Below are 16431 nucleotides of genomic sequence, written 5' to 3'. Positions count from 1 at the left end.
GTGTTCAGTGTCTATGTTTAGGGTTAAAATTTTAGGGTTCAGTGTTTAGGGTTTTGGGGTTCAGGATTTAAAGTTTAGGGTTCACGATTTAAGGTTTAGGGTTCACGGTTTAAAGTTCAGGGTTTAGGGTTCAGGGTATCAGGGTTTAGGGTATAGGGTTTAGGTTTTAGGGATTAATGTTTTAGGGTTCAGGGTTTTGGTTTTAGTGTTTAGGGTTTAGGATTTAGGGTTTAACTTTCAGGTTTTCGGTTCAGAGTTTAGGATTTAGGGTTTAGGGTATTTTAAGGTGTTTTCTTTAGGTTTCTTAGGGTTCAAGGTTTAGGGTTTTGGGTATTAGGGGTAAGACGGACGTGGATGGACAAGAGGGAATGGAGCCTTTTTTAGGAAGGAGAATTAAGGAGGAAAGGAAGGAAAGTCTAAGGCGAAAAGGAAGGGTAGTGGTCTAAGGAGGGAGGGAAAGGAAGGGATGATATAAGGAAGGAGTGTCTAAGTAGGAGGAAGGAATGAAGTGAAGAATGAAAGAAGGAAGAAGGGTAGGTAGGAACGAATGAAGGAACGAAGGAAGGATAGGAGGATCTAAGGAGTAAAGGAATGAGGGTCTATGTAAGGAAGACGAAGGAAAATGTCTAAAGAGGAGGAAAGGAAGCGTGTATCGAAGGAAAGATTTAAGGAAGGAGGGATTTAAGGTGGGAAAGAAGGAGGTGGTTGAAGGAGGGGGGGTTAAGGTAATAGCATAGGTTAAGGGGAGGGTTCGTGTTTTAAGGTTAAGGATCTGAATGGAAGAGGGGAAAGAAGATTGTTAGGGGGCGATGGAAGGATGGTTCTTAGGGTGGTGGTAGGTGGAAGGAAAATTGTTAGGAGTTGTAGGAAGGGTCTAAGGAAGGAGGGTCTAGGGAAGGAAGTATGTCTAAGTGGGTGAAGATCCCTATTCTGGGAGATTTCCATTGGGCATGGTTCATTGGGGGGAGGACTCAATTGGGGAGGATTCGCCCAATGGAAGAAGTTTTTAATAGGGAGAAGAAGCAGAATTAAGGATAATGGATAATTTTCCTCCATATGCATAGAACGAACTTATTCCACTTTTTTATGTTAATCTGTGCGTGCCCCTAATTATTCATTCGTCCAATTTCCCCTAATATATTTACCCTAATAAATTTTGCCCATACATACCCGATGGTATATGCATATTTTATTTATTCACATTTTGCTACCAACCAGCGAGAAAATGCCCCCTGGACGGAATTTTGCGCACATGATCATGGTTGCGCTACCTTCCATAGGACCACGCTCAGCTCCTATATAATCGTTATATTTCTATATATAGGGGTGACGGGGGCGGAATGCGCTGCCTCTGGCTAATAGAATTTAGGAGCAGGAGGAAGTGGGCAGAAATATATGTACAATAGACAATTCTCACATATCAAAAGGCGAAAAAAGTGGTGGTCATTACAAATTTAAAAAAAGTGTTGCTACAAAAAAAAAAAAAAAAAAATGCGATGCAATAGTTTTAACAAACATTACCATATTCATAAGTTATATAGGAAGTCATAAACACAAAGAGAAAGAATTCATGTAACAAATGCATTAAAATTGTGGTGTAATAACAGAACTGTCCATAGCAGTGGGACGAATGTACATTTTCCCTACTCTTCGAAAATTTTGTGCTATGTTTGTTCTTGCAGTTTATTCCGGAAGGGGTTCCATAAGTTTAGCTCCTCCTTAATACATTCTCTTGCACCTTTTGAATAGTAAAATATTAATAACACTAACACATAAACGACTCCCACGATTAAGTTAACTATAAGGTTGAATGCTAACTCATTCGCTTGAGCCCAACTAGAAATCTGAGTTATTTTTTTGGCAGCGCCAGGAGCAATGGACACAACTAAATGGTAGGAGAGTAATACGGACACTAAAATACCTAAGAGTACTTTATTTTTAATCCTACAACATTTTAATTTTTGAAGGAGTGCTTTGTCCTTGTTCCCTGCTCCCCTATCCTTTGTCCCATTCCTTACACATCGTGCCCCTCCTGATGAAATTCTACATTGTAAGGTTCCGGGTTCTTCCTCCTCTAATGGGGCATCCCCAAGGGAATTCCCACTTACACTAGAAAGGAAGTCATCTTGCTCTGACGTAGGTATGTGCGTTGGACGTGTTAATAATGTGCTCATACTACCATCGGAAGAGTGATCATGTTGACCGGCTCCCCTACCATTATTATTACTTCCTCTTTTCTTTGTTTTACCTAGCGCACTCACCTAAAAAAAAGGAAAAAGGGAAAGGGAAAAACGGAGTATGTGCACAATGTACGTAACATATAAGTATGACCATTAAAAAAAAAGTAAGGGAAAGGGTAAGAAGGAGGGGGGTACATTCACCATTTACACATAGCACACATATATATAAGTGTTATCATTAGGGAAGGAGGGTGTAGGAGACGGGCTGTATGGGGGGTTGTAAGGGGAAAGGGTTGAAGGAGGGGGAAGAAAGGGAAGGAAGGAAAAAAAGGAAGGAACGTTCCCCCTTCCTTCAACCCTTTCCCCTTACAACCCCCCATGCAGCCTGTACTTCCCCCTCCCTCAGCAAAAAAAAGGAAAAAAGATATTTTCCTTAATCATAATGAATGTGTGCGTAAACTGCAACAATGTAGTAGTTCCTATTATGGTCATACCCAGCTGGCAAATTGACATGAATAAAATAGGACTAGTATTAATATTGGGAGCTTCGCAGGGAATGGTGCCATTTTGTTTTTCTTCTTTTAAGAGTGAAAAAATGTTTTAAAAGTGGGGGGGGAGGGCGATAGTATTTTCCTTCTATATGCATAAATAGGTTGTATGATTATTTCTTTTCCTTTTTTTTTTTTATTTCTAAATGTTCATTAAGTGGCTTCTTTGAGGGGATGGAGGAGGGAGGCGCACATATGTGATTCAACGCTGTTGTTCTTATTTTAGGTGATGTGTAAAAGTGTACATATATTTTTTCATTTATAACTTACTAGAATGCACAATAATAAATATAAAAAATACAGTAATTCAAAATAATAGAAAAGAAAAAATTTTATTTTAATAACAGAATTATATTATGTTGTTTAAAAAATTAAGTTAAAGTGCTGTTAGTACTTCTTTTTTTTTCCTCACTACAGAAAAAAAAAAAAAAAGAAGTAATGAGCAAGAGAACAAGAATAATGAGCCAACACCGTCCCTATCCCCATCCCTTCTTTCAATTATATATATGTCACGCCCATTCCATTTATATTGTGCGCACCGCTACCCCTTCCTTTATAATTGCAACCCTAACGCAACGGTTGTATGTTGACCACAATATTGAAAAGTACATAACTTAAAAATATGTATAATATATTGTGCACTCCTAAAATTTGCCTAATTTATTTGTTCTCATGGATATACTAGATGACAACTATAGGATAGGCTATAGGATAGAACTTTTTCCTTTTTTTTTTTTAAACATATACTTCATCATACTACTCTTAACATTTGTGATTTTTAGTTAAATGCTTGAGGAGAGACATAGACCATTCCTTTCCCTTCCCTTCCCTTCCCTTCCTTTCCTTTCCTTTCCTTTCCTTTCCTCTTTCCTATATCATAATAGTCAACATAACGAAGAATGGTTAAAAAATGTATAACCCTGTTCAATTATTTGTTAGAGAATAAAATGGGGGGCATGGCTTCCAACCACCATCATCATCATCATAATGCAAATTGGCAGCAATTTTTTTTTTTGAGAGAAAAGGCAGAAGAACACCTTCATAGGTAGGATTGGAAAAGTATTTTCACGAATCTTAAGACAGACCTAAAATTATATTAACCCATGAAGGAGAATAGGCATGTTCGTCCCTTATATATCATGAATACTATAATTGACAAAATGGGTTTGACGTTCTGCTTTAAGGTTTTCCTTTAAGGTACTGCTTCCCCCTTTAGATATTCATTTAATATAAGGTTACAGAGTACTTCTCCTCCCCCCTTTTACGCGTATGCCTACACATATATTTATATATCAGTTTATATATATGTGCATATATGTGTGTGTTCTTATGTGCATATTTCCACTTCCTCAGGTACTATGTTCACCGATGCACATTAGGAACAGGAGTGGGTACAAACTGTACAAACAGTTCTGTATGCGCATTTGCCCACTTCTTTAGCATATTAAGGCGAAGTTAAACCCATAGTACGCATTACACTTAAACAGTTATGCTAAAATTCGTGGACACCCATATGTTCAGGTGCATAAGGAGATTGCTAAGCAGTTACGTTCAGAGCGCGTTCCAGGCAACTGGGCAACAGTTGGAAGATGTCTTTTCCTGTCACCCAAGGAAGGTGCGCTCATTTGTGTACTCACTGCAACTAACACGAAATTACGCTTACTAAAAGTTCCCCATAAAAAATAAGATCGTCCGCAAGTTGCGCACATAATATGGTTGAAATTGTAGTTGCAAAGTCCAAATATAAAATTTTAAGGGGGATAACACATAGTTTGCGCAGTGCTACACGTATTCATTTTATCAAATAGACGAAAAAAAAAGTAGCTCCTCCTTTCTTTTTGACAATTTTCTGTAACAAATTTATTAGGGCATTCTTTTTTTTTTTTTTTTGGACAATTTCTTGTTGACATTTTTTTTTTTTGCAATTTTTTCTGTGTGACAAATTTTATATTAGGGCATTTTTTTTTTTTGGACAACCTTTTTTTTTTTGGCAAAAATTTTTCTCTGTGACAAATTTATATTAGGGCAATTTTTTTCTTTGACAATTTTTTTTTTTGCGAACCTCCGCGAACGCTCGCGCACAATTTGAAACACACTTTTCAAATGTCCATAATTTGAACTTAAAGGAAAAAACAAATTATTAAAACAAAAAAAAATTACAAACATAAAAATCTGTAACAAAAAAAATTAATGAACATATTTTGCATGTGCAATGCAAAAATTATCCCAACAAGTCAAAATAAAGTGCGGAAAATTTTTTTTCTCGCGGCTCATATTAATTACACATGAACTTGTAAACAATTTAATACACAAAACAAAACGAAAAAAAAGAAAAAAAAAGTATTTACTACACCCTAAACCCGGAATCTGAACATGGAACATTTTCCTTAGAAACGAAGCCTTCCATAGGAACAAAGTCTTCTTCGCTAAACCCGAAACCTGAACATGGAACCTGCTCCTTAGGAACACTTCCCTCAGGAACATCAACCCTAAACGCAGAATCTGCACATGGAACCTGTTCCTTAGGAACATAATCTTCCTTCAGATCCTGAAACTTCAACACTAAACATGAACATGGAACCTGATCCTTGGGAAGAAAGTCTTCCTCCCTAAATCCGGAATCTGAACTTAGAACCTCTTCCTTAGGAACAAAATTTTTCTCCCTAAACCCAAAACCCTGGACCTCTTCCTTAGGAACAAAGTCTTCCTCCCTAAATCCTGAAATCTGGACTTGGAGCCTGTTCCTTAGGAACATCTTCCCTAATAACACTTTCCTTTGCAACATCTTCCTTAAGAACAAAGTCTTCCTCACTAAAACCTAAATTTGAACTATGAACCTGTTCTTTACGAACACATTCCTCAGGAGCATTTTCTGTAGGAACCTTTTCTTCGTTCATAAATTCACTCCCCATAAATTCTTGAACCAAAATTTCAAAAAAGTCTTCCTTCGTCGAATGGAGGTCCCCTTTTTTACATTCGTCTAAGACTTCTAAATGTATATCAATAATGGTACGTCGACCAACAGGACGACGAGCACCACGACGACCAACACCCAATTTTTTTGACCTCTTCGTTTTTGTTGAAGTAGATCTTGGTTGTGTGCGCTCCTTTACTAAGGTATATTCATGTGGACCATCCTGCTGTTCCACATGATCAAGAGGTTGTTCTTCCAAAGTTGGAGGACCACGTAGATGATGAGCTCTTCTGTGACGTTTTCTTCTTTTACCACGAAAGAAAAAATACTAAAATAAAAGAAAAAAAAATTAGTTTTGTAGGTGTGAAATGTTGCTCCCAAGACCAGAACAATCAGCATAAAACAAGTACGAAGTGTACACTTAAGGTTAAAGAGAGTAAGGGTTAGAAGATGTGTGCTCCCTTTTTTTTTTTTTTTCTTCTTTTCTCTTTTTTTTGTATGCACACCTTATATGTATAATCCTCCCTGAAACAGCTAAATAGCAGGCCATATTGTTGTTCTTACACCCTGAAACACCTAAATATCAGGCCACATTATTGTTCCTAAACCCTAAAACAGCTGAATACCAGGCCATATTATGGTCCTTACACCCTAAAACCTTAACGTTAAGTGTGAAATCCTACACAAACACACCCTAAAATGCGAAATCGTCCTACACATACACACCTCTAAAATGCGAAATCCTACACTCCTTTACTCATTTCCTCATTCATTCCTTTTTTTTTTTTTTTTCCTTTTTTCGGAAAATATATTTTCTCCTTTTTTTTCTTACCCTCCAAAGGAGATAACTCATAGCAGAAATACCAATGAAGACAGGAATGGTAGGAAGGTATGGGGTAAGGACATCAGGAAGGTTCTCAATCTTGTTACTAATTTGAGCAGCCTTGGGTGTTTTTGGAACAGTTTGACTACCGGGTCCACCTCCTGATACACTTGGACTATGAACAGGAATACTTCCTTCTGGACCCAGGCTACCCCCCTGGGCAACCCCTACTCCTGGAAATGTAACATGGTCATCAGTGGAAGGCTGAACAACTATAGCCTGTCCAGCACGAGCTGGATGAGCGAGAGGTTTCTGCTTAGTTTGAGGTTCAACAACGACACTCTGCTTAGTACTACCATGCTGCTGATTGTCATCATCACTTTTCTCTGAACTTTTAGCTGGAATTTTTTCCGCTGAGACAGGAGCAGCTGGACCAGCTGGACCTACTGGACCGGATGGACCTGCTATACCTGGTGAACCTGAAAAATGAATGAAGTAAGGTGCAAGTTCCATTGTAGTCCAGGAGTCATTAGACGCAGAGGTGTGGTGGGGTGCACATTTTCTATTGTGTCCATCTTCTTTTCTTTCGCTCTTCACACTTATGACTCTAACCTTGCTTAGTGGGATCTTCAGCAGTGGAGCTTGGACCGGCGGAACCTGGATTGCTGGGATCAGGACCCTTTTCTGTACCTGTAGGAAGTGATGGAGTATTTTCAGGCGTTATTGCCGTGGACAATAAATCTGTCTTACCGCTACCATATGCATTAATTTCAATGGATTCTGCAACAGCAGTAGGCCCCTTTCCAGATATGGGAATATCATTGTCCAGTGTGGGGAGACCATCAGGTCCAAGAGTAGTATTAGGATCATGCTGATGATTATTCTTACCATCAGGTGGCTTGACAGGAGGCTTCGTATTGACTAGGTCTTGCAAGTCCTTTGACTTCCCCCAATGCATTAAGTCTATAATTCTTTCACTCTTACAATCTTTTTTTTCACTTTTTCCTTCCTCCTTCTGTTCCCCTGGTTTACACTCCATCCATTGCATTACCATATTGAACATATAAATACCACCCCTACTCTCTTTTCCTTGTTGTATCCACCTTTGTGTTTTTTCCCCAAATAATTGTTCTGCAGTTTCTATATCCTTAACTTGAACCCAGTCACAGTCCATCTTAGTTTTTCCCTTCTTCGGAAAATGTTTCCCCTTTCCACCCATAGTTTCAGAGATAATGTTCATAACCTGATCCATATTGCACTTATTTTTTAAAATTTCCAATATAACTGTATTCCCTATTATACATTTTAAGTATGACTCCCATTCCTGTCCACTGTTCTTTCCTTTTTCCTTCCACTTATGCCCTACTTTGTCCCAGCCTTCCATCCAGTATATTATTTTTAATATTGTTTTGCATATTTGTTTTGGCTGCGTCACATGTCGTCCCGCAGGTGCTTGCGTTATATCTCCACAAATTGTTGTTATTTTCGCCTTATGTTCATTCATGCTCATAAAATCCTTCAATTCCGTCAACATTCTATTTACTTCTTCCCCCATTTTTCCCTGAAAATAAGAAGTAAAGGAAGAAATAGACATATGAACATACTTCCATCACACATATTTCTTTCTTCCTCCGTATATATATGTGCCCCCCTAATTGATAATGCTACTTTTTTTTTCTTATTTCCCTCTCCATTTTTTTATTTTCCTTCATTTTCCTTTTCGTTTATTTATTTATACTTTCTCATCAACTGCTCTTTTATTTATTTCATTCTTTCCTTTTGTCCTTTTCTCTTTATATATATTCCTTCTAATTGTCTATTTCTTTATATATGCGCTTTTAATGGACTATTCCTTTCTTTATTTATTCCTTTCATTGATTCTTTTCATTTTTTCTTTATATATATTCCCCTAATTGTCTACTTCTCTATATATATTGCTTTAATTTATTCTTTTCATTTTTCTTCTTTCTTCTAAGGAAATACCACAAGACTCCTTACTACACTCTCCCTTACCTGATTTAATGTTCCGTCATTCGTTATTGGGGAAGAATGGCCTTTCCATGCTTTTCTTAATTGTTCCCCTTTCTGTTCACTTGCTTCTTTTTCCTCAGGTGATTGGTTGGAGGGGGAGCATGGATCAGTTGCTGTTTTGGCTTGAATAGTAGATTCTTGACTTTTAGGGTTGGTTACAGGTCCTGGTGCCTGGGGTTGGGGTTGGGGTTGATTTGCAGATTTGTCTGCCCTACTCAGTGTTGCTGCCCCATCCCCCTGCTTCTGCTTCTCTTTCTCTCTTTTCCTTTCTTCAATTTTTTCATCTAAGGCTTTATTTATGTCCTCATCTCTCCCTAATTCTCCTTTTATTACTCTTCCTATTATATCCTCTATATCTTCCTTCTTCAGGTATTCGCCCTCCTCTATTTCTGCTTTCACTTCACCTATATCCTCATCCTCTAACCACTGCGCATCATCTTCCCTTTTCTTTTCTTTTTTCCCTTTTCTCTGCGGAAAAACTTTCTTCTTCCCCTGCCTGCACCAGTTCCTGTGGTTCTCTATATTCTTGTTGTCAGCAACATTATTCCTGTCTTCTTCATTCCATTCTTTTACTGTACTTCCAATTAATTTGCTCCCTATTCTTAACTTCTTAAAATCCATCCATGCGCACTTGTCTATAGTGTTCGTGACTCCTATTACTTGCCTCCATCCTTCCGCTGCTCCGTATGCATGTTTCCTCATTTCCTGGAAATAGCAGTGGTCCCCGTATAAATTTATTATACTCGCTGCACCTACTATACACCTCATATAGGAATTCTCCTTTTTCGCCTCTTCGTCGGATTCCTCCACCGTCACTCCTTCTAATGTCATTCCATTCATGTAAAGGAATGTTTTTACTAGTGCCTTACATAGTGGTCTTTTTCCCGCATCAATTTCAGTATCCCCATCGGCCACTTGAGTACACAGCAACTTTATATTTTCATCAGTATCTTTGCTCAAAATTGTAATGAGTTTCTTCCATTCTCCTTTCAGATCGTCCCATATTCTGGCCTATAAGGGAAAATAATAAGGAAGAGTACGCTCCTATATGTACTATACTCATACATTTCCAGCTTGATTTTCTAACTAAATTTCCTTCATGATTTATATGGGGTTCCCTCCTACACTTTAAATGCACATAAATTACATATCCAGCTTCATCGTGTATATGTCTCCTCCGCAGCCAAGTTCGCAGGAATGCAGTATATTCCTCCATTATTATAGTTTATCCCTTTCTATTTATATGTAATTCCCGTATACTCTTACTAATATCCTTCTCTCATTATTCATGGCAGAAATATTTTTATATATCTTTCCTGTCACTTCTGTGCATCTTTCCTTCCATTTATGTCTCACGTTCCTAATATTTTCTCATCTGTATATATTTAAAATATAACTACTCTTATTTTTCCCAAATTCCCTCTTTCATTCTTTTCCTCCTATATAAAGAAGAAAAGGAAGGAATTATTCACCCTTCCTCTTTTTACTTTCAATTACTTTTTTCTTTATTTTCCTCTTTTCTGCTTTTTTTTTTTTTTTTAAACTTCTTCTTCTTTTCCTTTTAAACATTCTCTTTTCTTTTAACCTTTTTTCCTTATTTTCTTCTCTTTTTTAATTCCTTCAAGAAAAAATAAGGAACCTTCCCCCCTTCCTGTGCATTGTATTTCTTCCTCTAAAAAAGAAGAAGAAGAGGGAGAAGAAGTGAGGGAAGCTATCTTCCCCCTTTCTCATATACATTCTATCTAAATACATTCTTTACATTCCTTTAAAAAAGGAAAAAAGGAAGGAATTATTCACATTCCCGCTTTTCTTTTTTTTCCCTTAAAACTTCTTTTTCCCTTAAAATTTTTCTTCGTTAAACTTTTTTTTTTTTTAATTTCCTTCTCTTTAAAACTTCCTTTCTTCTTTCTCCCCGTTAAACCTTCCTTTTTCCCTTTACTCTTAAACCTTCCTTCCTTACACCTTCCTTTCCTCTTTTCTTCTTCTTTCTTAATCCTTCTTTTTCTTACCTAAACCTTTTTTCTTTTACCTAAATCTTCTTTTTCTTCTTCCTTAACCTTTCCTTTTTCTTTTTTTATTTTTTTTCCGTTCTTCTTTCTCCTTAAAAAAGTGACCTTCCCACCTACCACCACCCTAACAACAAACCACCTACCACCAACCACCAACCACCAACCACCAACCACCCACCTAACAACCTTCCTTCCTGTGCACCATTTCTGTGTCCTCCCTCTGTGTGCATTATAATAGGAAGGGAAGGAAGAAAAGTGGTCTAAGGAAGGAAAGGAGTCTAAAGAAGGGAAGGAAAGAAGGGAGGCCTAAGGAAGGAGGTCTAAGGGAGGAGGAAAGGAAAGGAAGGGTCTAATGGAGGGAAGGAAAGATCGGTCTAAGGAGGAAGGAAGGGAAGGATGGTCTAAGTACAAAAGGAAGAAAAGGATGGTCTAAGGAAGGAAGGGAAGGAGGTCTAAGGAAGGAAGGAAGGGAAGGAGGTCTAAGGAAGGAAGGAAGGGAAGGAGGTCTAAGGAAGGAAGGAAGGGAAGGAGGGTCTAAGGAGGAAGGCTGTTATGTGGTAGGCGGGTTGTTGTTAGGGTGGTGGTAGTTGGAAGGAAGGATGTTGGTGGAAGGAAAGTTGTTAAGTGGTAGGTGGGGTGTTAGGGGTGGTACGTGGAGGAAGGAAGGGTTAAGGGTTTAGGTTGCGTGTAAGATTCCACACTTAGGGTTAAGGTTTCGCATTTTAGGGTGTGTTTGTGTAGGATTTCACACTTAACGTTAAGGTTTTAGGGTGTAAGGATCATAATATGGCCTGGTATTCAGCTGTTTTAGGGTTTAGGAACAATAGTGTGGCCTGATATTTAGGTGTTTCAGGGTGTAAGAACAATAATGTGGGCTGCTATTTAGCTGTTTCAGGGAGGATTATACATAAAAGGTCTGCATACAAAAAAAAGAGAAAAGAAGAAAAAAAAAAAAAAAAAACACAGAAAAAAGGTCAGCACGGGGTGCAAAAGTAAAAAGTAATCACATTTACAAAATTGGTGGAATGACCAGTTGTGTGCATGTGGCCGACTGGGTGAGTATATAACTCTCCAACGAGCATTTCCCCGCGTCACATCTGTAGTCACGCGTCACCTGCGCTGACGGCCTGCTCGTGCTCCTGCATGTCCCGCAAAATCTCATTCTTCAGCCGCACGAGCATCTTGTACTCCTCGAACATGTCGGCCAATTTCGAAACGGTCAGTGCGTTGAAGTTGTCCTCCCCCTCGAAACGCAACTGTAGATCCTCTATTTTGTTAATAACGTTCACACACAGTTTCTTCTCATTTGAGAGTTTAATGAAGCTGGTGAGTTTTCCCGCTGCTTCCTGCAGTTTTTTGTTGCTCTCTTTAACTTCGTCTAGGTAAAACTGCTCAGCCTGGGACACTTTTTTTTTGTATTCCTCTTCTGGGATGTTTAGGAAGGTAGACTTTCCAAGTTCCTTAATGAACTCTACACCACTGCAGAACTGCGTGAAGGAGTAGGCTTCTTCCGACACGAAATGATTTGGGTGTCTAAAGCTTTGGATGTAAGCAATGTTTGAAATAAGTTCTGGTGGGTTGGTTTTTATAATAACGTAGATGAGCACGGGGAGTACTTCATCTGCGCACGGCAGCAGCTCGTCGTCATCCAGTTCGGCTTTCACAACATCCGATTCAGCTTTGGAGATGCCCAGTTCAGCTCCGTCACACTGCATATCCTGTGCGTCACTTTCAACGGTCGTTTCGGCGTTCTCCTGCGTAACGACTGGATCGTTTTGCTTATCTAACCCGTGTTGCTTCCCCCCCTGCATGCGCCGCTTAGAATTCTTCTTCGCCGCGTAAACCGCAGACGTAACAACACGGCAGCAGTTAAGTACCATAATAAGCTTATCGTTTGGGGCCCTCATTTTTTGTATGCGCAAGAGTTCCGCCTGTGCCTGTTTTAGTCGGTCCAATTGAATATCTTCTGCTATTTCCAAGTGCTTCAGTTCTACCCACTGGAGGCAATTAATTTTCGTGTATATCTTCTCGTCCTCGTCCTTGTCCTTAGGATCCATTCGGTACACATAGGGGTGCAACTTCTGCAGCAGGAACTTCTCATACCCCTCAATTATCACATTCGCCTGGTACTTGTTCACACTCTTGTATATGTGGCAGTTTAGCAGAATCGGTTGCGTCTCATTTATGAACTCATGGATTTTGTTGGCTGCCACTTCTCTACTTACATTTTTGGGAAACCTCTGAATGAATATCCTTACCTTGTCGATCACATTTCTACAAGAGGGATGCTTCAGACTTTCCAGGAAATTGTTGTACAACGTGTTTGGCTTTTTTCTGCCGGGGGAGTTCGCTTCGAAGGAGATATCGCCCGCCTCTTTTACCATTTTTGTGTTCTTTTCTTCCCCCTCTTCGGCTTCGTCCGCTTCTCCCGTTTGGGTTGCCTCTTTCGTCATTTCGCGCTCAAGCGGCACTTGCCCATTGGACCCATCGTCGGGGCTTCTTCCCTCCTGATGGTTTGTTCCCACCTCGTTGCTTCTCCCCGCATCGCCCCTCCTAATGAACGAAATGAAAATGTCCTTAAATTTTTTTCCCCGCTGTGGAAAGGGGAATCTGATCCTGGGTCCGTTTTCCCCCCCAGGAAGAGAAGAGACCTCCCCTGCGTTGTTCCCCACACTGTTGGCGCTTCCATCGGTAGGAGGAGGGTGTTGCTCCACCTGTTCTGTGTCGAAACTGTCTGGGGTGTTGTCGTCCTTCCTTCCGATTACGTTCCTTTCGGGTGAATAGCGGCTACCATTGCTCTTCTTACCCAGTTCTTCACTGGATAGCTTGTCCCCATCTCTGACATGGGCACTTGGAGCTACCCCCCTGCATTCACCTCGGTTGGTTTCTTCCGCCAATGTAAGGTCGATCAAAGGGGGGCTCTCAATCCTACCATGGGGGAGGTGACTCCCAGTTCGTTCCCTTCCGATGTGCTCTAAATATTCGACTGAGTGCAGCGTCTTCTTCGTCTCCTCCGAAAGGTCAATCATCCCATCGATGCGTTCGACTTTTTCCCGTCTTGGGGTTAACTTTGTGTGTTCCTTAGGGGGATTCACCCCTCCAGCGTTCACTTCGCTGTAGTGTTTTGCAACATGCCCACCTTCTTCTTCCTCCCCCACGTTTTGGGAGATACGCTTTCCACCGTCACTTCGTTGGTGAGAGGTGGGGTTGGTATGCCTCTCCCCCGCGTTTAACTTTGGTACTATATCACCGCTGCTGCTACAGCTACCCATTTTGGATACCGTCTCCCCCTCGGCTGGTAATGACTGCCTGGCGGGCTGCTTCTTCCTAGAGGCGCTTCTCCGTTTGGCCGCATTTTCGGATCGCTTCACCTGGATGTCCCACTCGAGGGGGTTATTGTTTCCCCTCTGGGTTGGCACTTCCGAAGATGCGTCATCCAGGTGAAGCGCGTCATCCTCGTGAGTTGCATCCTCCTCGTCTAGCGTTCCCACCCTGCTCTTATAATTGAGGTACGCCTTAATCTCGTGGAAAAATTTACTCTCTTCGCTGACCGCCGTGGTGTCCAGAACACTCCCTTCATCATCCGACAAGAACACGAGGTTGTTGTTGCTTCTGTTACTGCTGTTGCTATTGTTGTTTTTCTTTTTCTTCATTTTTGTGTTTACTTTTGCTGTGGCCCCCTTCGAATCCGCACCGGGGAAAGGTCTTTGCGAACCACCCAGATCATCGCCCCTGCTGCTGCTACTGCTCATGATAACGCTACTTTGCCTGTTCTGCCTGCCCGACCGTTCCGACAAAGTGGTGGAAATAGACCTCATTAATCTATTCCCACCCTTAACACTTACACCTTCTTTTTTTGACTGCGTTATTTTTTTCTCCCCCTCTTTGGGATGGTCCGTTTGGTGGCTGCTCATGTTACTATTATGCAGACTTCCACTGGAGGGAGTCTTCTTTGCTTGGTTTCTATGCGTACTTGAGAGGCCCCTCCTTCCACTCGGGTCAACCTCGTTCATCTGCTTCTGTTTAATAAATACGTGTGAATTCTCCTTCTTTGTTCTGACTGCGCCAGTAGGAGGTTCGCTCCAGTTGGAACTGTTCTCTTCACACGATTCCCTGCGTTTTCCATTCACATAATCCGCGTGACACACGTCCTGGCTACGCATACGCACGTTCGTGTGCTTCCCCCCTTGGTGATGACTTCCACCTGAATTGAGTTCGCTACACTGGTTGAGCTCCCCCCAATTTTCACGCTGGTCACCCTCGCTGGAAGCCTCCCCTTCCGTGCTAAACTTGTAGTTGTAAAGGTTGGTCTTCCCTTTAAGTAGGAGGTCCTCTTCCAGTTGCTGCACCTCCCCCTCGGGGTGACCAACAGAGTTGCTACTTTCCCACAGGTCGAAGGATGAATTCATTTTTTCTTTCACTTGATGCAGTCGTCCATGGTCTTTAGTTAACACATCCGTTGCGTGATCGACTGCTTGGTTAATTCGTTCCCCTTTCTGTTTCTCTTTTATTTTTCTTCCCCCCTGGGATCGAACACTATCGTTCGAGTCGAACCAGAGGATGCTGCCCGAGGAGTTCCGTTCAGTAGCGCACCTCATGGAGGTACCACTCTGCATAGAGGCATGCCGCACAGAAACGTGACGTCTAGAGGAGTGATTTTCCCCCCGTGGAAGGCTCTGCTTGCTGCTGCCTCTTACCAATTTGGCTTCACTTCCGGAAGATACATACTCAATGCTACCCAACTGTGGCGCCTTCCCATGGGTACCTTCTAAATGGTCACAAAAAAAATCTCCCCCATTCACTTCATCAGCAACAAGTTCAGCCTTTTCAGCCTTTTCACGTGTAACTTTACTTCCTTTTCTTTCCCCTTCTGTTATATGAGAAGGTAGTCCTTGGCCCTCCTCCACCCCCCACTCATCGTCCTCGCACAAATAGTTCCTTGAGTACATGGTTAAGCATTTGCTCTTTCACGCGTGGCATGTTTATAGTACGTCCGGCTGCCGCTCCTCCAAGGGTACCTCCCTCTCAGCGGTTCTCCGGTTTGTGAAGTTGGCCTGGTTGGTAACGTTACAGTAGTTTTTTTCCCTTTAGTCGCTTCGGTGTGGTACCTTCTACACGATTCTGCTGCGCCTCTACGCCATGTGGGCATGCAGCAAACGGGTCGACACGCACAGTAACACACTCGTGACCAGCTAGCAATGCTACATGCACAAGTTGGAAGAAACAGCGTTATTAAAGAATGGGCTTCCCAACGGAAGTGACGCTAATTAGGGAGGAGAGACGGCACGCGTGTATTTGGCCAGAAGTTTGACCGCGTACTTACGCTCATCAGGCGACTAAAACAAACAAAAAAAAAAAAAACTAGCGCCACACCCGGGGACGCAGTAGTAACGGTCACCTGGGGACAACACAAATCACGATTGACCCAAGTGCCACGTGAGGGTAACGCTGTTACTAGGAAGGAACGAGTCCCCCCCTGAAGTGCCTTTGGTGAATTGCACCGCCTGCCCAGTTGGCCAAACTGAAAAGGGAAAAAAAAAAAAAAAAAAAGGAATAACTCTAGTAATACATTCCAAAGATGGTGATCCAGTTGGGCATAATGTCAAATTACGCTTCTTTCGATTCTTTCTTTTTTTTTTTTTTTTTTCGTTAACCAACTTTATGGGGGGCGAAGTGCTTATCAAAGTTTCCCTGCCAGACGCTCCACCCCCCTTTGCGCACACAGAAGGACATGAACTGGGGGGGAATACTTCCAGGACGGAAGCGAAAACGGGAAATAAAAACAAAATCCCACCCTCTATTGGACATGCACCCAAACAGACAAGGGGCATATGTCACCCTGTGTATCCCACCACACGAACATCGCCGTGTCCACTCCGGGTTAGTTGCGCACCCGCGTCAAAGAAGCGCATGTATTCCTGGGGTG

At 41.4% G+C, this 16431-nt stretch overlaps 2 protein-coding genes across 2 annotated transcripts; both read right to left on the bottom strand.

Moving 5' to 3' along the window:
• Nucleotides 1-5075: 5075 nt before the first annotated feature.
• On the bottom strand, nt 5076-5483 carry PCOAH_00011520 (hypothetical protein; the record flags this gene model as incomplete). The annotated part of the gene is made up of 1 exon (XM_020057961.1): nt 5076-5483. The coding sequence occupies one exon, from the start codon at nt 5481-5483 to the stop codon at nt 5076-5078; it is 408 nt and encodes a 135-aa protein (XP_019913360.1).
• Nucleotides 5484-11608: 6125 nt separating this feature from the next.
• Nucleotides 11609-15454, bottom strand: PCOAH_00011510 (Uncharacterized protein; the record flags this gene model as incomplete). Its single annotated transcript, XM_020057960.1, has 1 exon — nt 11609-15454. The coding sequence occupies one exon, from the start codon at nt 15452-15454 to the stop codon at nt 11609-11611; it is 3846 nt and encodes a 1281-aa protein (XP_019913548.1).
• Nucleotides 15455-16431: the final 977 nt, after the last annotated feature.

The sequence above is a fragment of the Plasmodium coatneyi genome, chromosome 5 (assembly GCF_001680005.1).
Source record: "Plasmodium coatneyi strain Hackeri chromosome 5, complete sequence".
Lineage (NCBI taxonomy): Eukaryota > Apicomplexa > Aconoidasida > Haemosporida > Plasmodiidae > Plasmodium > Plasmodium coatneyi.
This window is presented reverse-complemented; position numbering and strand designations above follow the sequence as displayed.